Source organism: Hemitrygon akajei, chromosome 24 (assembly GCF_048418815.1).
Source record: "Hemitrygon akajei chromosome 24, sHemAka1.3, whole genome shotgun sequence".
Lineage (NCBI taxonomy): Eukaryota > Metazoa > Chordata > Chondrichthyes > Myliobatiformes > Dasyatidae > Hemitrygon > Hemitrygon akajei.
This window is the reverse complement of record NC_133147.1, coordinates 36,512,905-36,535,110: the sequence shown is the minus strand read 5'-3', so window position 1 is coordinate 36,535,110 and position 22,206 is coordinate 36,512,905. Positions and strand designations below refer to the sequence as shown.

At 50.4% G+C, this 22,206-nt stretch overlaps 1 protein-coding gene across 1 annotated transcript; it reads left to right on the top strand.

The window, feature by feature from the left end:
- The first annotated feature begins 1,985 nt into the window (after window positions 1-1,985).
- LOC140716012 (epithelial membrane protein 3-like) lies at window positions 1,986-21,681 on the top strand. The gene is made up of 4 exons (XM_073028650.1): window positions 1,986-2,053; window positions 4,070-4,181; window positions 9,076-9,216; window positions 19,993-21,681. Exons 1-4 carry the CDS (start codon window positions 2,030-2,032, stop codon window positions 20,154-20,156), a joined length of 441 nt encoding a protein of 146 aa, XP_072884751.1. The 5' UTR covers window positions 1,986-2,029; the 3' UTR covers window positions 20,157-21,681.
- Window positions 21,682-22,206: the final 525 nt, after the last annotated feature.

Sequence of the window (22,206 nt, the reverse complement as noted above, 5' to 3'; positions counted from 1 at the left end):
GTGACTGTGTGTGAGAGTCACAAATCCCCACAATACAGGCACAGACCTTTTAGCCCTACGTCTGTGCTAGCCATCGACACATTTCCTCTCACTCAATCTAATCCCTCCCTCTTCCATCTCTGTCCTCTTCCTTCTCCGCATCTATGGACTATTCTCTGAGCAAAATATATTTCCCAATCTTTCTTCCTGTCTTTGTCCTACACAAACATCCTACCATCCCTCTGACCCTCCCCTCCCCTCTCTCATCCCCTCTGACCTTCCCCTTCCCATACACCCTACCATCCCTCTGACCCTCCCCCTTCCCATACACCCTACCATCCCCTCTGAACCTCCCTTTCCTATATACCCTACCATCCCTCTGACCATCTTCCCATAAACCCACCTATCACCTTTGACCCTCGCTCACCCACACCTCCTCCTTCCCCTTCCCCTTCCATTCCCTCCACCTCCATGCCCCTCCTATCCGCTCCTGACCCTCCTCCTCTCATACCCCTCCCATCCCCTCTCATGCCTCCTCTCAACCTTCCCCTCCCATTCCCTGGGTCTCCCCTGCAATACCCCTCCCCATCTCACTCTCACCTCTCCCTCCCCTCTTTCTCCCTCTCTCTCCTCTCCCTCCCCTCTCAGTTCCTCCCTCTCCCTCCTCCCACCTACCCCCAGCCTCCCTATTTGTGCAGTACGTGCCTGGGTCCGGGTGGAGTGTCTCGGTGCAGGATTAGTCCACACACCCCGAGTCCCAAAGGCGGATGTGTGTGTGTGTTGGCACGGTGACGAACTCCCCACCTCCCCTCTGCTCAGTATATCAGGCAGGACGCGTGCCCACAGCAGCTTAGTCCTGGACGTGAGGGTGAGAAAGAGAGAGGGGGAGAGAAAGAGGGGGGAAGGGGGAGAGAAAGAGGGGGGGAGGGGGAGAGGAAGAGGGGACGAAAGGGGGAGAGAGAGAAGGGGGAAAAGGGGATGAGAGAAGGGAAAAGGGGGAGAGAGAGAGGGAAGGGGGAAGGAGAGAAAGGAGGGGGAGGGGAAAAAGAGGGGGAAGGGGAGATAGAGGGGGGAAGGGGAGATAGAGAGGGAAAGGGGAGAGAAAGGGTTGGGAAGGGGAGATAGAGAGGGGGAAAGGGGGAGAGAAAGAAGGGAAGGAGAGAGAAAGAGGGGGGTGGGGGAGAGAGATGGGGGAGAGGGGGGGGAGAGAAGAGGGGGGAAGGGGAGAGGGGGAGAGAAAGAGGGGGGAAAGAGAGAGAGAGAGAGGGAAAGATGGAGAGAAAGGGTGGCAAAGGAGATAGAGAGGGGGAGAAGGGGGGAGAGAGAGGGGGGAAAGAGGAGAGGGGGAGAGTGTGTGAATGAGATCTAACGCGAGAGAGAGAGAGGGGACTATAGAGAAACAGAGAGAGATGCATACATACAGAGGAAGGGAGAGACAGACAGAGAGTGAGAGGGAGGGAGACAGACAGAGAGAGTGAGAGTGAGAGGGAGGGAAAGACGAGCAGACAGAGAGAGAGTGAGAGGGAGGGAGAGAGACAGAGCAACAGAGAGGACAAAAAGAGAGGTGGGGGAGAGAAAGGGACGCAAAGAGAGGGGAGGCAAGGAAGGTGACCAGCAAAAGGAAGAGGCGATAGTAGAGTGGTGTGTGGGCGAGAGCGTGAGCTGAAGAAAGAGGCATTGGATCAGGAGATGGGGAGAGGGAGAGAAGGAGATAATAGAGGGGAGAGTGAGAGGCAGACAGGGGGGGCAGAGCGAGAGACAGAGGGGTCAGAAGGAGGACAGCGTGGGCAGGGAGGGGGCAGAGGTAGAGAACTGAAGGAGAGAGAGATGTACAGTTACAGAGAGGGAGAAGGATGGGGGGTTGGAGAGGGAGAGAATGGGGGTGATTGGCCCACAGGAGCTGTGGGGTACAGGAGGGTGCTCTGGGGGTGAACAGGATCAGAGCCCCCCCCTCACTGTGTGATGTTTTTACAGCAGCCCTGTCGGTCCTCAGGATGTAATCTACTCCTACCATCTCTGCTCCTTTTCCACATCGTCGTGCTTGGTGATAATGTATACGGCCACGATCAGTAACGTAAGCATTGGAGTCTAGGAAGGAGAGAGATTCACTCTGTCTGACCCCCCGCGAGTGTGTGATGGGACGGCTAGTGTGGAGTGGTGATTCACTCTGTTGTCTGACCCCGGGAGTGTGTGATGGGATGGTGTGGAGGGAGATTTCAGTCTCTTGTGTCTGACCACGGGAGTGTGTGAATGGGACTGGTTGTGGAGGGTGATTCACTCTGTGTCTGACCCCGGGAGTGTGTGATGGGACAGGTGGAGGGAGATTCACTCTGTGTCTGACTCCCGGAGTGTGCGATGGGACGGTGTGGAGGGGGAATTCACTCTGTGTCTGACTCCCGGAGGTGTGCGATGGGACGGTGTTGTGGAGGGAGATTCACTCTGTGTCTGACTCCCGGAGTGTGTGATGGACGGTGTGGAGGGGGATTCACTCTGTGTCTGACTCCCGAGTGTGCGATGGGACGGTGTGTGAGGGAGATTCACTCTGTGTCTGACGCTGGGAGTGTGTGATGGGACGGTGTGGAGGGAGCTTCACTCTGTGTCTGACCCGGGAGTGTGTGATGGGACGGGTGTGGAGGGAGCTTCACTCTGTGTCTGACGCTGGGAGTGTGTGATTGGGACGGTGTGGAGGGAGTTTCACTGTGTGTCTGACCCCTGGGAAGGTGTGTGATGGGACGGTGTGGAGGGAGATTCACTGTGTGTCTGACCCCGCGAGTATGTGATGGGACGGTGTGGAGGGAGATTCACTCTGTGTCTGACTCCGGGAGTGTGTGATGGGACGGTATGGAGGGAGTTTCACTCTGTGTCTGACCCCGGAGCGTGTGATGGGACGGTTGTGGAGGGAGATTCACTGTGTGTCTGACCCCGGAGTGTGTGATGGGACAGTGTGGAGGGAGCCTCACTCCGCGACTGACAACGCGAGTATGTGATGGGACGGTGTGGGAGGGAGCTTCACTCTGTGTCTGACTCTGGGAGTGTGTGATGGGACGGGTGTGGAGGGAGATTCACTGTGTGTCTGACCCCGGGAGTGTGTGATGGGACGGTATGGAGGGAGTTTCACTCTGTGTCTGACCCCGGGAGTGTGTGATGGGACAGTATGGAGGAGATTCACTCTGTGTCCTGACCCCGGGAGTGTGTGATGGGACGGTGTGGAGGGAGATTCACTGTGTGTCTGACCCCAGGAGTGTGTGATGGGATGGTAATGGAGGGAGTTTCACTCTGTGTCTGACCCCGGAGGTGGTGTGATGGGACGGTGCGGAGGGGGATTCACTCTGTATCTGACCCCAGGAGAGGGTGATGGGACAGTGTGGAGGGGGATTCACTCTGTGTCTGACTCTGGAAGTGTGTGAAGGGACGGTGAGGAGGGAGCTTCAGTCTGTGTCTGACCCCAGGAGTGTGTGATGGGACGGTGTGGAGGGAGATTCACTCTGTCTGACCCCGGGAGTGCGTGATGGGACGGTGTGGAGGGAACTTCACTCTGTGTCTGACCCCCGGGAGTGTGTGATGGGACGGTATGGAGGGAGATTCACTGTGTGTCTGACCCCAGGAGTGTGTGATGGGACAGTGTGGAGGGAGATTCACCCTGTGTCTGACCCTGGAGTGTGTGATGGGATGGTTATGGAGGGAGATTCACTGTGTGTCTGACCCCAGGAGTTTGTGATGGGACAGTATGGAGGGAGTTCTACTCTGTGTCTGACCCCCGGGAGTGTGTGATGGGACGGTGTGGAGGGAGATTCACTGTGTGTCTGACCCCCAGGAGTGTGTGATGGGACAGTATGGAGGGAGTTCCACTCTGTGTCTGACCCTGGGAGTGTGTGATGGGACGGTGTGGAGGGAGATTCACTGTGTGTCTGACCCCGGGAGTGTGTGAGGAGACGGTGTGGAGGGAGCTTCACTCTGTGTCTGACCCCGGGAGTGTGTGATGGGATGGTGGGGAGGGAGATTCACTGTGTGTCTGACCCCAGGAGTGTGTGATGGGACAGTGGGGAGGGAGATTCACTCTGTGTCTGACAGTCTTCTCCCCCTCCCGAAGGCGTGGTTCCATTTTCACGACGGCAACGTCTCCGGTCTCTGGTTCCACTGTGCATACAGTGAGAGGGATTCGCAGTGGGTCTGCAGCAGCACCAAAGTCTCCACAGGTGAAGGTGAGCCCGGACCATCTCCACTCCTCTGACCTGCGGGGAAGGGGGGGTGTCAGATTTACCCTTCTGCTTCCCTTCCCCATCCTGGGGCAGACAGAATCCTTCCTCAGAACTGAAGTGCAACGATATCAGAAATTGGGACAACCTTGTCCACACCAAGGGTTGCAGAACGGGGAAGTGAGAGGCAGTCCATGTGGTGTGTGTGTGTGTGTGTGTGTGTGTGTGTGTGTGTGTGTGTGTGTGTGTGTGTGTGTGTGTGTGTGTGTGTGTGTGTGTGTGTATGTGTGTGTGTGTGTGTGTGTGTGTGTGTGTGTGTGTGTGTGTGTGTGTTCTGAGTGAGTGAGTGTGAGTGTGTGTGTGAGTGTGAGTCTGTGTGAGAGAGTGTATGTACATGTGAGAGATTATGTGTGTATGAGAGTGTGTGTGTGAGAGTGTGTATGTGTGTATGAGAGTATGTCTGTTTGATGTGTGTATGTTGTGAGAGAGAGAGTGTGTGAATATTTATATGTATGTACACACGTGTGTATGTGAATGTGTGGGTTCAGGTGGACAGGTTTTCATAAGTTAACTGAAAGCACAAGGACACAGCGGGATAGAGATCGGTTACAGATCTGGGTGGAGATGTGGATGGTGTAGAAGATTGCCCAAGGACACAGCGGGATAGAGATCGGTTACAGATCTGGGTGGAGATGTGGATGGTGTAGAAGATTGCCCAAGGACACAGCGGGATAGAGATCGGTTACAGATCTGGGTGGAGATGTGGATGGTGTAGAAGATTGCCCAAGGACACAGCGGGATAGAGATCGGTTACAGATCTGTGTGGAGGTGTGGATGGTGTAGAAGATTGCCCAAGGACACAGCGGGATAGAGATCAGTTACAGATCTGTGTGGAGGTGTGGATGGTGTAGAAGATTGCCCAAGGACACAGCGGGATAGAGATTGGTTACAGATCTGTGTGGAGATGTGGATGGTGTAGAAGATTGCCCAAGGAATCAGCGGGCCAGAGATTAGTTACAGATCTGGGTGGAGGTGTGGATGGTGTAGAAGATTGCCCAAGGACACAGCGGGATAGAGATCGGTTACAGATCTGTGTGGAGGTGTGGATGGTGTAGAAGATTGCCCAAGGACACAGCGGGATAGAGATCGGTTACAGATCTGTGTGGAGGTGTGTATGGTGTAGAAGATTGCCCAAGGACACAGCGGGATAGAGATCGGTTACAGATCTGTGTGGAGATGTGGATGGTGTAGAAGATTGCCCAAGGAATCAGCGGGCCAGAGATTAGTTACAGATCTGGGTGGAGGTGTGGATGGTGTAGAAGATTGCCCAAGGACACAGCGGGATAGAGATCGGTTACAGATCTGTGTGGAGGTGTGGATGGTGTAGAAGATTGCCCAAGGACACAGCGGGATAGAGATCGGTTACAGATCTGTGTGGAGATGTGGATGGTGTAGAAGATTGCCCAAGGACACAGCGGGATAGAGATCGGTTACAGATCTGTGTGGTGGGCGAGTGTGAGGTCAAATTGTGCAGAGAGATGTAGATAGGTTAAGTGAGTGTTCAAAAGATGGGTACAATGTTGGCAAATGTGAGTTCATCCACTTTGGAAGGGAAAAAGGAAGATGAAATTATTATTTAAATGGTAAAAAAATATTGCTGTGCAGAGGGACTTGGAAGGGCTTGATTCACAAAGGGCTGGTTTGCAGGTGCAGCAGGTATCAAGAAGACAAATAGGATGTTGGCCTTCATTGCCAGAGGGATTGAATTTAAGAGCAGGGTGGTTATGTTGCAACTGTACAGGGTACTGGTGAGGCTGCACATGGAGTACTGTGTGCAGTTCCGGTCTCCATGCTTGAGGAAGGATATCCTGGCTTTGGAGGCGGTGCAGAGGAGGTTCACCAGGTTGATTCCAGAGATGAGGAGAGATTGAGTGGCCTGGGACTGTACTCACTGGAATTCAGAAGAATGAGAGGAGATCTTATAGAACCTTATATATAAAATTATGAAAGGGATAGATAAGATAGAAGCAGGAAAGTTGTTTCCACTGATTGGTGAGATTTGAACTGGGGGATATAGCCTCAGGATTTGGGGGAGTAGATTTAGGACTAAAATGCGAGGAACTGCTTTTCGCAGAGAGTAGTGAATCTGTGGAATTCTCTGCCCTATGAAGCACTGCAGCTTACATCAGTAAATATAAGGTTGGATAGATTTTTGCATAGTAGTGGAATTAAGGGTTTTGGGAAAAGGCAGGTAGGTGGAGATGAGTCCATGGCCAGATCAGCCATGATCTTATTGAATGTTGGGCTGGCTTGATGGGCCAGATGGCCGACTCCTGCTCCTATTTCTTATGCTATTATGTTCTTAAGTGTGAAGGGTCAGGGCACAGTGGCAGGACCTTTAACAGAGTTGATATCTCGGGGTCCAAGCCCACAGCTCACTGGAAGTGACGGCACAAGTAGACAAGGTGGTAAAGAGAAGCGTGCGAGATGTTTGACTTCAGCGATCACGGCATCTCTGAGTACAAGAGTTGGGAAGCCACATGGCAGCTGTAGAAACGACAACGAGTGCAATGTGATATTGAATAGTTAAAAGCCTCATTAGAGTAGATGTGGACAGGATGTGTCCTGTGGTGACAGAGTCTAAGACCAGAGGACACAGCCTCAGAATAGAGGGGCATCCTTTCAGAACAATGAGGAGGAATTTCTTTAGCCAGAGAGTGGTGAATCCGTGCAATTCATTGCCAGAAACAGCTATTGAGGCTGAGTCATTGGGTACATTTAAGGCCGAGGATAATAGATTCTTTCTTTGTCAGGGCATGGAAAGTTCAGGGATAAGGCAGGAGTATGGGGTTGAGAGGGAAAATGGATCAGCCATGATGAAATGGCCGAGCAGACTTGATGGGTCAAATGGTCTAATTCTGCCCCTATAATTTATGGTCTTATGGTCAGGTCACACTTGGAGTATCGTGTGCAGTCCTGGCCATCCCATTATAGGGCAGCTGTTGAGGGTGCAGAAGGGGTTCACTGGGATGCAGCCTGGATTAGAGGGCATGCGTTGTTTCCTCTGGAACAGCAGAGGCTGAGGGAGATCTGATAGAGCTTTTTAGGATTATGAGAGGCGCAGATAGAGTAGACAGACAGTATCTGTTTCCCCAGGGTGGAAGTGCCTGATATCAGGGGGCGTGTATTTAAAATAGAGGGGGCAGGTAATTTTTTACATAGTGTGTGGTGAGTGACTGGAATGTGGCCCTCTCAGAGCCAAAGCACCCCCACCAACCGGGTCACACTCTCTTCTACTGCCACCATTAGGACCATCAGGACCCACACCACCAAGTTCAGGAACAGTTACTACCCCCTCAACCATCAGGCAGGAGGTACAGGAGCCTCAGGACCCACACCACCAAGTTCAGGAACAGTTACTAACCCTCAACCATCAGGCAGGAAGTACAGGAGCCTCAGGACCCACACCACCAGGTACAGGAACAGTTACTAACCCTCAACCATCAGGCAGGAGGTACAGGAGCCTCAGGACCCACACCACCAGGTACAGGAACAGTTACTAACCCTCAACCATCAGGCAGGAGGTACAGGAGCCTCAGGACCCACACCACCAGGTACAGGAACAGTTACTAACCCTCAACCATCAGGCAGGAGGTACAGGAGCCTCAGGACCCACACCACCAGGTACAGGAACAGTTACTAACCCTCAACCATCAGGCAGGAGGTACAGGAGCCTCAGGACACCCAACACCAGGTACAGGAACAGTTATTACCCCTCAGCCATCAGGCAGGAGGTACAGGAGCCTCAGGACCCACACCACCGGGTACAGGAACAGTTACTAACCCTCAACCATTAGGCAGGAGGTACAGGAGCCTCAGGACCCACACCACCAAGTTCAGGAACAGTTACTAACCCTCAACCATCAGGCAGGAGGTACAGGACCCTCAGGACCCACACCACCAAGTTCAGGAACAGTTACTAACCCTCAATCATCAGGCAGGAGGTACAGGAGCCTCAGTACCCACACCACCAGGTACAGGAACAGTTACTAACCCTCAACCATCAGGCAGGAGGTACAGGACCCTCAGGACCCACACCACCAAGTTCAGGAACAGTTACTAACCCTCAACCATCAGGCAGGAGGTACAGGAGCCTCAGGACCCTCACCACCAGGTACAGGAACAGTTACTAACCCTCAACCATCAGGCAGGAGGTACAGGAGCCTCAGGACCCACACCACCAGGTACAGGAACAGTTACTAACCCTCAACCATCAGGCAGGAGGTACAGGAGCCTCAGGACACCCACCACCAGGTACAGAAACAGTTACTAACCCTCAACCATCAGGCAGGAAGTACAGGAGCCTCAGGACCCACACCACCAGGTACAGGAACAGTTACTAACCCTCAACCATCAGGCAGGAGGTACAGGACACTCAGGACCCACACCACCAAGTTCAGGAACAGTTACTACCCCTCAACCATCAGGCAGGAGGTACAGGAGCCTCAGGACCCACACCACCGGGTACAGGAACAGTTATTAACCCTCAACCATCAGGCAGGAAGTACAGGAGCCTCAGGACCCACACCACCGGGTGCAGGAACAGTTACTACCCCTCAACCATCAGGTTCCTGAACTGGTGTGGATAAGTCACTCACCTCAACTCTGGACTGGTTCCACAACTTTCAAGGACTCTACAATGCTGTTGTCCATGTTATTTTCTGCACTTTGTCTTCTTTTGCAAATTGGTTGTTTGCCTGTCTTGTTTGTGCTTGTTTTTGTTTGTCTTTCTCATTGACTCTGTGGTATTGCTTTGTCTTACTGTGAATGCCCAGAAGAAAGTGAATCTCAGAGGTGTATATAGTAATTTTGATAATAATTTGCTTTGAACTCTGATCAGAGTGGCTCGGTGCAGTGCAAGGTTCGATGGTGCTCGTCTGTCTCTTCTGCAGTGCTTCCTTCCTCATCTTCGCCTGTCAACTCTACAGCCTCAGGAGAGGCAGCCTCTTCTACCTCACCGCCATCTTCCAGATCTTTGCAGGTGAGAAGGGGGAGGGCAGCGTAACACGCCCTCAACGGCCCTGTCCACCTCACCGACATCCTGAAGGCTCGCTCCTCACTCTCTTCCTGCCAGAAGCTGCCTCTTCTCCAACAAATGTCTTTATTCTCTCATAAGCTTCTTCACCATTCTGTCTGACCTCTCGTATGCTCCCTCACTCCTGATGGCTCCATACAATCCTTCACCACTTTATACATTGTCTCATTCCCAATTTATGTTCGATCACAGCTCCATTTGCTCGCTCTTCCCTCGAATACTCCCTCGCCACTCTACACACTCCCTTCTATCTAGTATATGGTACCTGGCTCATCCATGCATATCCTTGCTGTTTGTACAGACTCTCACAGCTCATGATGCTCCATCTCTATTCTGTACTCTTCCTCTCTGTTCCATACGCTCCCTCACTCCTTATATGATTCCTCATTCTGGTCATACGCTCCCTCATTCCTTGTATGCTTCCTCATTCTGGTCATACGCTCCCTCACTCCTTGTATGATTCCTCATTCTGGTCATACGCTCCCTCATTCCTTGTATGCTTCCTCATTCTGGTCATACATTCCCTCATTCCTTGTATGCTTCCTCATTCTGGTCATACGCTCCCTCACTCCTTGTATGATTCCTCATTCTGGTCATAGGATCCCTCATTCCTTGTATGCTTCCTCATTCTGGTCATACATTCCCTCATTCCTTGTATGCTTCCTCATTCTGGTCATACGCTCCCTCACTCCTTGTATGATTCCTCATTCTGGTCATACGCTCCCTCACTCCTTGTATGCTTCCTCATTCTGGTCATACGCTCCCTCACTCCTTGTATGATTCCTCATTCTGGTCATACGCTCCCTCATTCCTTGTATGCTTCCTCATTCTGGTCATACATTCCCTCATTCCTTGTATGCTTCCTCATTCTGGTCATACGCTCCCTCACTCCTTGTATGATTCCTCATTCTGGTCATACGCTCCCTCATTCCTTGTATGCTTCCTCATTCTGGTCATACGCTCCCTCATTCCTTGTATCCTTCCTCATTCTGTTCATATGCTCCCTCACTCCTTGTATGCTTCCTCATTCTGGTCATACGCTCCCTAACTCCTTATATGCTCCCTCACTGTTCCATATGCTTCCCTCACTCCTTGTATGCTCCCTTACTGTTCCATATGCTTCCCTCACTCCTTGTATGCTTCCTCATTCTGGTCATAAGCTCCCTCACTGTTCCATATGCTTGCCTCACTCCTTGTATGCTCCCTCACTGTTCCATATGCTTCCCTCACTCGTTGTATGCTTCCTCATTCTGTTCATATGCTCCCACACTGTTCCATATGCTTCCCTCACTCCTTGTATGCTCCCTCACTGTTCCATAAGCTTCCCTCACTCCTTGTATGCTCCCTCACTGTTCCATATGCTTCCCTCACTCCTTGTATGCTCCCTCACTATTCCATATGCTTCCCTCACTCCTTGTATGCTCCCTCACTGTTCCATATGCTTCCCTCACTCCTTGTATGCTCCCTCACTGTTCCATATGCTTCCCTCACTCCTTGTATGCTCCCTCACTGTTCCATATGCTTCCCTCACTCCTTGTATGCTCCCTCACTGTTCTGTATGCTTCCCTCACTCCTTGTATGCTCTCTCACTGTTCCATATGCTTCCCTCACTCCTTGTATGCTCTCTCACTGTTCCATATGCTTCCCTCACTCCTTGTATGCTCCCTCACAGTTACATATGCTTCCCTCACTCCTTGTATGCTTCCTCATTCTGGTTATATGCTTCCTCACTGTTCCATATGCTTCCCTCACTCCTTGTATGCTTCCTCACTGTTCCATATGCTTCCCTCACTCCTTGTATGCTTCCTCATTCTGGTCATATGCTCCCTCACTGTTCCATATGCTTCCCTCACTCCTTGTATGCTCCCTCACTGTTCCATATGCTTCCCTCACTCCTTGTATGCTTCCTCATTCTGGTTATATGCTTTCTCACTGTTCCATATGCTTCCCTCACTCCTTGTATGCTCCCTCACTGTTCCATATGCTTCCCTCACTCCTTGTATGCTTCCTCACTGTTCCATATGCTTCCCTCACTCCTTGTATGCTCCCTCACTGTTCCATATGCTTCCCTCACTCCTAGTATGCTCCCTCACTGTTCCATATGCTTCCCTCACTCCTTGTATGCTTCCTCACCGTTCCATATGCTTCCCTCACTCCTTGTATGCTCCCTCACCGTTCCATATGCTTCCCTCACTCCTTGTATGCTTCCTCATTCTGGTCATATGCTCCCTCACTGTTCCATATGCTTCGTTCACTCCTTGTATGCTTCCTCATTCTGGTCATATGCTCCCTCACTGTTCCATATGCTTCCCTCAATCCTTTATTGCTCCCTCACTGTTCCATATGCTTCCCTCACTCCTTTATTACTTCCTCACTGTTCCATATGCTTCCCTCACTCCCTTATTGCTCCCTCACTGTTCCATATGCTTCCCTCACTCCTTTATTGCTTCCTCACTGTTCCATATGCTTCCCTCACTCCTTTATTGCTCCCTCACTGTTCCATATGCTTCCCTCACTCCTTTATTGCTCCCTCACTGTTCCATATGCTTCCCTCACTCCTTGTATGCTCCCTCACTGTTCCATATGCTTCCCTCACTCCTTGTATGCTCCCTCACTGTTCCATATGCTTCCCTCACTCCTTGTATGCTCCCTCACTGTTCCATATGCTTCCCTCACTCCTTGTATGCTTCCTCATTCTGGTCATATGCTCCCTCACTGTTCCATATGCTTCCCTCACACATTGTATGCTCCCTCACTGTTCCATATGCTTCCCTCACTCCTTGTATGCTCCCTCACTGTTCCATATGCTTCCCTCACTCCTTGTATGCTCCCTCACTGTTCCATATGCTTCCCTCACTCCTTGTATGCTCCCTCATTCTGGTCATATGTTCCCTCACTGTTCCATATGCTTCCCTCACTCCTTGTATGCTCCCTCACTGTTCCATATGCTTCCCTCACTCCTTGTATGCTCCCTCACTGTTCCATATGCTTCCCTCACTCCTTGTATGCTCCCTCACTGTTCCATATGCTTCCCTCACTCCTTTATTGCTCCCTCACTGTTCCATATGCTTCCCTCACTCCTTGTATGCTCCCTCACTGTTCCATATGCTTCCCTCACTCCTTGTATGCTCCCTCACTGTTCCATATGCTTCCCTCACTCCTTGTATGCTCCCTCTCTGTTCCATATGCTTCCCTCACTCCTTGTATGCTCCCTCACTTTTCCATATGCTTCCCTCACTCCTTGTATGCTCCCTCACTGTTCCATATGCTTCCCTCACTCCTTGTATGCTCCCTCACTGTTCCATATGCTTCCCTCACTCCTTGTATGCACCCACACTGTTCCATATGCTTCCCTCACTCCTTGTATGCTCCCTCACTGTTCCATATGCTTCCCTCACTCCTTGTATGCTCCCTCACTGTTCTGTATGCTTCCCTCACTCCTTGTATGCTCTCTCACTGTTCCATATGCTTCCCTCACTCCTTGTATGCTCTCTCACTGTTCCATATGCTTCCCTCACTCCTTGTATGCTCCCTCACAGTTACATATGCTTCCCTCACTCCTTGTATGCTTCCTCATTCTGGTTATATGCTTCCTCACTGTTCCATATGCTTCCCTCACTCCTTGTATGCTTCCTCACTGTTCCATATGCTTCCCTCACTCCTTGTATGCTTCCTCATTCTGGTCATATGCTCCCTCACTGTTCCATATGCTTCCCTCACTCCTTGTATGCTCCCTCACTGTTCCATATGCTTCCCTCACTCCTTGTATGCTTCCTCATTCTGGTTATATGCTTTCTCACTGTTCCATATGCTTCCCTCACTCCTTGTATGCTCCCTCACTGTTCCATATGCTTCCCTCACTCCTTGTATGCTTCCTCACTGTTCCATATGCTTCCCTCACTCCTTGTATGCTCCCTCACTGTTCCATATGCTTCCCTCACTCCTAGTATGCTCCCTCACTGTTCCATATGCTTCCCTCACTCCTTGTATGCTTCCTCACCGTTCCATATGCTTCCCTCACTCCTTGTATGCTCCCTCACCGTTCCATATGCTTCCCTCACTCCTTGTATGCTTCCTCATTCTGGTCATATGCTCCCTCACTGTTCCATATGCTTCGTTCACTCCTTGTATGCTTCCTCATTCTGGTCATATGCTCCCTCACTGTTCCATATGCTTCCCTCAATCCTTTATTGCTCCCTCACTGTTCCATATGCTTCCCTCACTCCTTTATTACTTCCTCACTGTTCCATATGCTTCCCTCACTCCCTTATTGCTCCCTCACTGTTCCATATGCTTCCCTCACTCCTTTATTGCTTCCTCACTGTTCCATATGCTTCCCTCACTCCTTTATTGCTCCCTCACTGTTCCATATGCTTCCCTCACTCCTTTATTGCTCCCTCACTGTTCCATATGCTTCCCTCACTCCTTGTATGCTCCCTCACTGTTCCATATGCTTCCCTCACTCCTTGTATGCTCCCTCACTGTTCCATATGCTTCCCTCACTCCTTGTATGCTCCCTCACTGTTCCATATGCTTCCCTCACTCCTTGTATGCTTCCTCATTCTGGTCATATGCTCCCTCACTGTTCCATATGCTTCCCTCACACATTGTATGCTCCCTCACTGTTCCATATGCTTCCCTCACTCCTTGTATGCTCCCTCACTGTTCCATATGCTTCCCTCACTCCTTGTATGCTCCCTCACTGTTCCATATGCTTCCCTCACTCCTTGTATGCTCCCTCATTCTGGTCATATGTTCCCTCACTGTTCCATATGCTTCCCTCACTCCTTGTATGCTCCCTCACTGTTCCATATGCTTCCCTCACTCCTTGTATGCTCCCTCACTGTTCCATATGCTTCCCTCACTCCTTTATTGCTCCCTCACTGTTCCATATGCTTCCCTCACTCCTTGTATGCTCCCTCACTGTTCCATATGCTTCCCTCACTCCTTGTATGCTCCCTCACTGTTCCATATGCTTCCCTCACTCCTTTATTGCTCCCTCACTGTTCCATATGCTTCCCTCACTCCTTGTATGCTCCCTCACTGTTCCATATGCTTCCCTCACTCCTTGTATGCTCCCTCACTGTTCCATATGCTTCCCTCACTCCTTGTATGCTCCCTCTCTGTTCCATATGCTTCCCTCACTCCTTGTATGCTCCCTCACTTTTCCATATGCTTCCCTCACTCCTTGTATGCTCCCTCACTGTTCCATATGCTTCCCTCACTCCTTGTATGCTCCCTCACTGTTCCATATGCTTCCCTCACTCCTTGTATGCTCCCTCACTGTATCATATGCTTCCCTCACTCCTTGTATGCTCCCTCACTGTTCCATATGCTTCCCTCACTCCTTGTATGCTCCCTTACTGTTCCATATGCTTCCCTCACTCCTTGTATGCTCCCTCACTGTTCCATATGCTTCCCTCACTCCTTGTATGCTCCCTCACTGTTCCATATGCTTCCCTCACTCCTTGTATGCTCCCTCACTGTTCCATATGCTTCCCTCACTCCTTGTATGCTCCCTCACTGTTCCATATGCTTCCCTCACTCCTTGTATGCTTCCTCACTGTTCCATATGCTTCCCTCACTCCTTGTATGCTCCCTCACTGTTCCATATGCTTCCCTCACTCCTTGTATGCTTCCTCATTCTAGTCATATACTCCCTCACTGTTCCATATGCTTCCCTCACTCCTTGTATGCTTCCTCATTCTGGTTATATGCTTCCTCACTGTTTCATATGCTTCCCTCACTCCTTGTATGCTCCATCACTGTTCCGTATGCTTCCCTCACTCCTTGTATGCTCCCTCACTGTTCCATATGCTTCCCTCACTCCTTTATTGCTCCCTCACTGTTCCAAATGCTTCCCTCACTCCTTGTATGCTCCCTCACTGTTCCATATGCTTCCCTCACTCCTTGTATGCTCCCTCACTGTTCCATATGCTTCCCTCACTCCATGTATGCTCCCTCACTGTTCCATATGCTTCCCTCACTCCTTGTATGCTCCCTCACAGTTACATATGCTTCCCTCACTCCTTGTATGCTCGCTCACTGTTCCATATGCTTCCCTCACTCCTTGTATGCTCCCTCACTGTTCCATATGCTTCCCTCACTCCTTGTATGCTTCCTCATTCTGGTCATATGCTCGCTCACTGTTCCATATGCTTCCCTCACTCCTTGTATGCTCCCTCACTGTTCCATATGCTTCCCTCACTCCTTGTATGCTCCCTCACTGTTCCATATGCTTCCCTCACTCCTTGTATGCTCCCTCACTGTTCCATATGCTTCCCTCACTCCTTGTATGCTCCCTCACTGTATCATATGCTTCCCTCACTCCTTGTATGCTCCCTCACTGTTCCATATGCTTCCCTCACTCCTTGTATGCTCCCTCACTGTTCCATATGCTTCCCTCACTCCTTGTATGCTCCCTCACTGTTCCATATGCTTCCCTCACTCCTTGTATGCTCCCTCACTGTATCATATGCTTCCCTCACTCCTTGTATGCTCCCTCACTGTTCCATATGCTTCCCTCACTCCTTGTATGCTCCCTCACTGTTCCATATGCTTCCCTCACTCCTTGTATGCTTCCTCACTCCTTGTATGCTCCCTCACTGTTCCATATGCTTCCCTCACTCCTTGTATGCTTCCTCATTCTGGTCATATGCTCCCTCACTGTTCCATATGCTTCCCTCACTCCTTTATTGCTCCCTCACTGTTCCATATGCTTCCCTCACTCCTTGTATGCTCCCTCACTGTTCCATATGCTTCCCTCACTCCTTGTATGCTCCCTCACTGTTCCATATGCTTCCCTCACTCCTTGTATGCTCCCTCACTGTTCCATATGCTTCCCTCACTCCTTGTATGCTCCCTCACTGTTCCATATGCTTCCCTCACTCCTTGTATGCTCCCTCACAGTTACATATGCTTCCCTCACTCCTTGTATGCTTCCTCATTCTGGTTATATGCTTCCTCACTGTTTCATATGCTTCCCTCACTCCTTGTATGCTCCCTCACTGTTCCGTATGCTTCCCTCACTCCTTGTATGCTCGCTCACTGTTCCATATGCTTCCCTCACTCCTTGTATGCTTCCTCACTCCTTGTATGCTCCCTCACTGTTCCATATGCTTCCCTCACTCCTTGTATGCTTCCTCATTCTGGTCATATGCTCCCTCACTGTTCCATATGCTTCCCTCACTCCTTTATTGCTCCCTCACTGTTCCATATGCTTCCCTCACTCCTTGTATGCTCCCTCACTGTTCCATATGCTTCCCTCACTCCTTGTATGCTCCCTCACTGTTCCATATGCTTCCCTCACTCCTTGTATGCTCCCTCACTGTTCCATATGCTTCCCTCACTCCTTGTATGCTCCCTCACTGTTCCATATGCTTCCCTCACTCCTTGTATGCTCCCTCACAGTTACATATGCTTCCCTCACTCCTTGTATGCTTCCTCATTCTGGTTATATGCTTCCTCACTGTTTCATATGCTTCCCTCACTCCTTGTATGCTCCCTCACTGTTCCGTATGCTTCCCTCACTCCTTGTATGCTCGCTCACTGTTCCATATGCTTCCCTCACTCCTTGTATGCTCCCTCACTGTTCCATATGCTTCCCTCACTCCTTGTATGCTTCCTCATTCTGGTCATATGCTCCCTCACTGTTCCATATGCTTCCCTCACTCCTTGTACGCTTCCTCATTCTGGTCATATGCTCGCTCACTGTTCCATATGCTTCCCTCACTCCTTGTATGCTCCCTCACTGTTCCATATGCTTCCCTCACTCCTTGTATGCTCCCTCACTGTTCCATATGCTTCCCTCACTCCTTGTATGCTCCCTCACTGTTCCATATGCTTCCCTCACTCCTTGTATGCTCCCTCACTGTTCCATATGCTTCCCTCACTCCTTGTATGCTTCCTCATTCTGGTTATATGCTTCCTCACTGTTCCATATGCTTCCCTCACTCCTTGTATGCTTCCTCACTGTTCCATACGCTCCCTCACTGTTCCATATGCTTCCCTCACTCCTTGTATGCTTCCTCAATCTGGTTATATGCTTCCTCACTGTTCCATATGCTTCCCTCACTCCTTGTATGCTCCCTCACTGTTCCATATGCTTCCCTCACTCCTTGTATGCTTCCTCATTCTGGTCATATGCTCCCTCACTGTTCCATATGCTTCCCTCACTCCTTGTACGCTTCCTCATTCTGGTTATATGCTCCCTCACTGTTCCATATGCTTCCTTCACTCCTCATTCTGTTCATACGCTCCCTCATTCCTTGTATGCTTCCTCATTCTGTTCATATGCTCCCTCCCTGTTCCATACACTCCCTCACTCCTTGTATGCTTCCTCATTCTGGTCATACGCTCTCTCACTCCTTGTATGCTTCCTCACTGTATCATATGCTTCCCTCACTCCTTGTATGCTCCCTCACTGTTCCATATGCTTCCCTCACTCCTTGTATGCTCCCTCACTGTTCCATATGCTTCCCTCACTCCTTGTATGCTCCCTCACTGTTCCATATGCTTCCCTCACTCCTTGTATGCTCCCTCACTGTATCATATGCTTCCCTCACTCCTTGTATGCTCCCTCACTGTTCCATATGCTTCCCTCACTCCTTGTATGCTCCCTCACTGTTCCATATGCTTCCCTCACTCCTTGTATGCTTCCTCACTCCTTGTATGCTCCCTCACTGTTCCATATGCTTCCCTCACTCCTTGTATGCTTCCTCATTCTGGTCATATGCTCCCTCACTGTTCCATATGCTTCCCTCACTCCTTTATTGCTCCCTCACTGTTCCATATGCTTCCCTCACTCCTTGTATGCTCCCTCACTGTTCCATATGCTTCCCTCACTCCTTGTATGCTCCCTCACTGTTCCATATGCTTCCCTCACTCCTTGTATGCTCCCTCACTGTTCCATATGCTTCCCTCACTCCTTGTATGCTCCCTCACTGTTCCATATGCTTCCCTCACTCCTTGTATGCTCCCTCACAGTTACATATGCTTCCCTCACTCCTTGTATGCTTCCTCATTCTGGTTATATGCTTCCTCACTGTTTCATATGCTTCCCTCACTCCTTGTATGCTCCCTCACTGTTCCATATGCTTCCCTCACTCCTTGTATGCTTCCTCATTCTGGTTATATGCTTCCTCACTGTTCCATATGCTTCCCTCACTCCTTGTATGCTTCCTCACTGTTCCATACGCTCCCTCACTGTTCCATATGCTTCCCTCACTCCTTGTATGCTTCCTCAATCTGGTTATATGCTTCCTCACTGTTCCATATGCTTCCCTCACTCCTTGTATGCTCCCTCACTGTTCCATATGCTTCCCTCACTCCTTGTATGCTTCCTCATTCTGGTCATATGCTCCCTCACTGTTCCATATGCTTCCCTCACTCCTTGTACGCTTCCTCATTCTGGTTATATGCTCCCTCACTGTTCCATATGCTTCCTTCACTCCTCATTCTGTTCATACGCTCCCTCATTCCTTGTATGCTTCCTCATTCTGTTCATATGCTCCCTCCCTGTTCCATACACTCCCTCACTCCTTGTATGCTTCCTCATTCTGGTCATACGCTCTCTCACTCCTTGTATGCTTCCTCATTCTGTTCATATGCTCCCTCACTGTTCCATATGCTTCCCTCACTCCTTGTATGCTTCCTCAATCTGGTTATATGCTTCCTCACTGTTCCATATGCTTCCCTCACTCCTTGTATGCTCCCTCACTGTTCCATATGCTTCCCTCACTCCTTGTATGCTTCCTCATTCTGGTCATATGCTCCCTCACTGTTCCATATGCTTCCCTCACTCCTTGTACGCTTCCTCATTCTGGTTATATGCTCCCTCACTGTTCCATATGCTTCCTTCACTCCTCATTCTGTTCATACGCTCCCTCATTCCTTGTATGCTTCCTCATTCTGTTCATATGCTCCCTCCCTGTTCCATACACTCCCTCACTCCTTGTACGCTTCCTCATTCTGGTTATATGCTCCCTCACTGTTCCATATGCTTCCTTCACTCCTCATTCTGTTCATACGCTCCCTCATTCCTTGTATGCTTCCTCATTCTGTTCATATGCTCCCTCCCTGTTCCATACACTCCCTCACTCCTTGTATGCTTCCTCATTCTGGTCATACGCTCTCTCACTCCTTGTATGCTTCCTCATTCTGTTCATATGCTCCCTCACTCCTTGTATGCTTCCTCATTCTGTTCATATGCTCCCTCACTCTTTGTATGCTTCCTCATTCTGGTTATATGCTTCCTTACTGCTCTACATGCTCTCTCACTGCAAACTCTTTCACTATAATGTACACTGCCTCGCTCTCCACAGATGCTCCCTCACAGCCTGTCACTCTCTCTCCCTGCTTCATCAGCTCCTTCCCAACCCCATCATCCCCTTGGATGCTCCCTCCCTTGCCCTCAGCATTTCTCTCAAATAGGACCTTTACTCTGCCACGCTCATATACGATCCTTCACCCCTGTCTTAAACTTTCTCTCTTCCTAAACATTATTCCTACCCATGTCTTCCCTCCCATAACTTTCCCTCCTCTCCTTCCCTCCCCAATCTCCCTCTCCTCCATCCTCTCACTCGCTCGCCTCCCTCCCAGTTCAGAGACATTCAGTCGACCACCCCTCCCTTCTCATTGCCCCACTCTCCTCCCATGCCCAGAGTCCCTCACTATCCCTCTCCTCTGAAATTTTTCACTAACCTCCCTCTCTCTCCCCCTCAGGTCTCTGTGCAGCCTCAGCCTCCTTGATGTACACCCTCCACGCAGAGGATATCCATCACCCAGCTGAGGGAGTTTTTGGCTACAGCTATGCACTCTCCTGGGTGGGCTGCCCCCTTACCCTGGCCAGTGGAATAATGTACCTTCACCTTCGCAAGCTGCAGTGAGTGAGGGAGAGGACTGCAAGGGGAGGGGGGACAAGAGTTGGGAGGAGGACCCCGGGTCGTGAGGGAGTGCCTCAGTATCCAGGAAGAGGAATGAGAGGGGGGATCTCTTGAAATCTATCAAATATTGCAAGGCCAAGATAGAGTGGATGTGGAGAGGACGTATCCTTTGGTGGGCGAGTCTAGGATGAGAGGGCACATTCTCAGAATACAGGTATGTCCATATAGAACCAAGAGGAAGGGGAATTTCTTTAGCCAGAGGGACTGAATTTGTGGAATTCATTGCTACAGACTGCTGTGGAGGCCGTCATTGGGTATATTTAAAGAAGGGCTGATAGGTTCTTGATTAGTAAGGACGTCAAAGATTACGATGAAAAGGCAGGAAATGGGGTTGAGAGGGATAATAAATCAGCCATGATGGAATGGTGGCGCAGACTCAATGGACGGATTGGCCTAATTCTGCTCTTATGTCTCATGGTCTCATCAGGAATGCCAGGGGGATTTTAATTAGCTGAGGAAGGTGGGCAGAGGAATGGCAAATGCAGTTTAATTGTGATCATTATGAGGGGTTGCGTTTCGGGAAGACAATCCACGACAGGATTTTCAAAGTGACCGGCAGGAGTATTGTGTTCAGTTCTGGTCACCCTACTGTAGGAAAGATGCCACTGAGCTGGGAAGAGTGCAGTGGAGATTTACCAGGATGTTGCTGGGACTCGAGGGACTGAGTTATAGAGAGAGGTTGGACAGGTTGGGACTTTACTCCTTGGGACGTAGGAGACTGAGGGGTGACCTTACAGAGGCGTATAAAACCACAAGGGGCACAGGTAGGGTGAATGTGTACAGTCTTTCCCCCAGGGTTGGGCAATCAGGAACCAGAGGGCACAGGTTTAAGGTGAGAGGGGAGAGAGATTTAATAGGAACCCGAGGGTAACTTTTTCACCCAGAGGGTGGTCCGTCTATGCAACGAGCTGCCAGAGGAAGTGGTTGAGGCAGGAACATTAACGGCATTTAAAAGGCACTTGGATAGGTACACCGAGGTGTAGGAGCAGTCTGCAGGACACTGGGAGTAGCTGGGTGGGCAATGTGGGGTAGTAAAGACAGGACAGGTTAAAGGGACTGTGTACACTGGGAGGGAAGGGTTTTACAGACGAGGACAGGACACAGTCAGCCAGCATAAACTGGACAGTCTGAATGGCCTGATTCTGTGCACCCAGAGCCTGCAACCTTCCCAGAACATCACCAAACAGGAATCTGCCTCGGTTTTCCGATAGGACCAGTATAACATGAATGGGCCTTGCTCCCCTCCCATTCCACTGGTCAGGAGCACCCCCCAGTGGATTGGGACATAACCATGCCCCCCTTTCTCCCACATTGTTCCCCAACCCTCCCCCTCACCCCCTGTACATATTTGAAATCTCTGGTCAAGACTCAATGGGCCAAATAGCTAATTCTGCTCCAATATTCTCTGGTCTCACGCCATCTCACCTTGCTAAACGCTTGACTTAATAAATAAAAGAGGCAAATAAAATTCCAACTGAGTTGATTCACAATTAATTTCTTGTTCCCAGTCTCCCCTGCTGATGGAGAGGGGATCTCAAGGCAGAGGCTGGAAATGATTGACACACTGCTCAGGTGTGTGTGTTGGGGGGTGGGGTGCGGGAGACAGTTAATCAAAGACCCTGAACAGCTTTGGAGGGTGCAGTTCTGGGTTAAAGTCCACAGGAAGTGCTGGAGGAGAGCAGAAGACAGCTTATAGATTAATCACACAGAGGGAGAGGGGGAGAAAGAGTGAGAGAGACAGAGGGAGGTAGAGAGAGGGGGGAAGGGAGCGGGAGGAGAAAGAGAGTGAGAGGGAGAAAGAGAGCAAGGGGGAAGAGAGAGAGGTAGAGGGAAAGTGAGGGAAGGGAGTGGGGAATAGGGAGAGAGAAGGAAAGAGAAATAGAGAGGTTGGGGTAAAGGAAGGGTGTGTGGAGAGAAAGAGGGAGGGGAGAAATAGGTGGGTGAGAGAATGGAGCTGGATAGGAGGAGGGAGAAAGAAAGGGAGAGAAAGAAA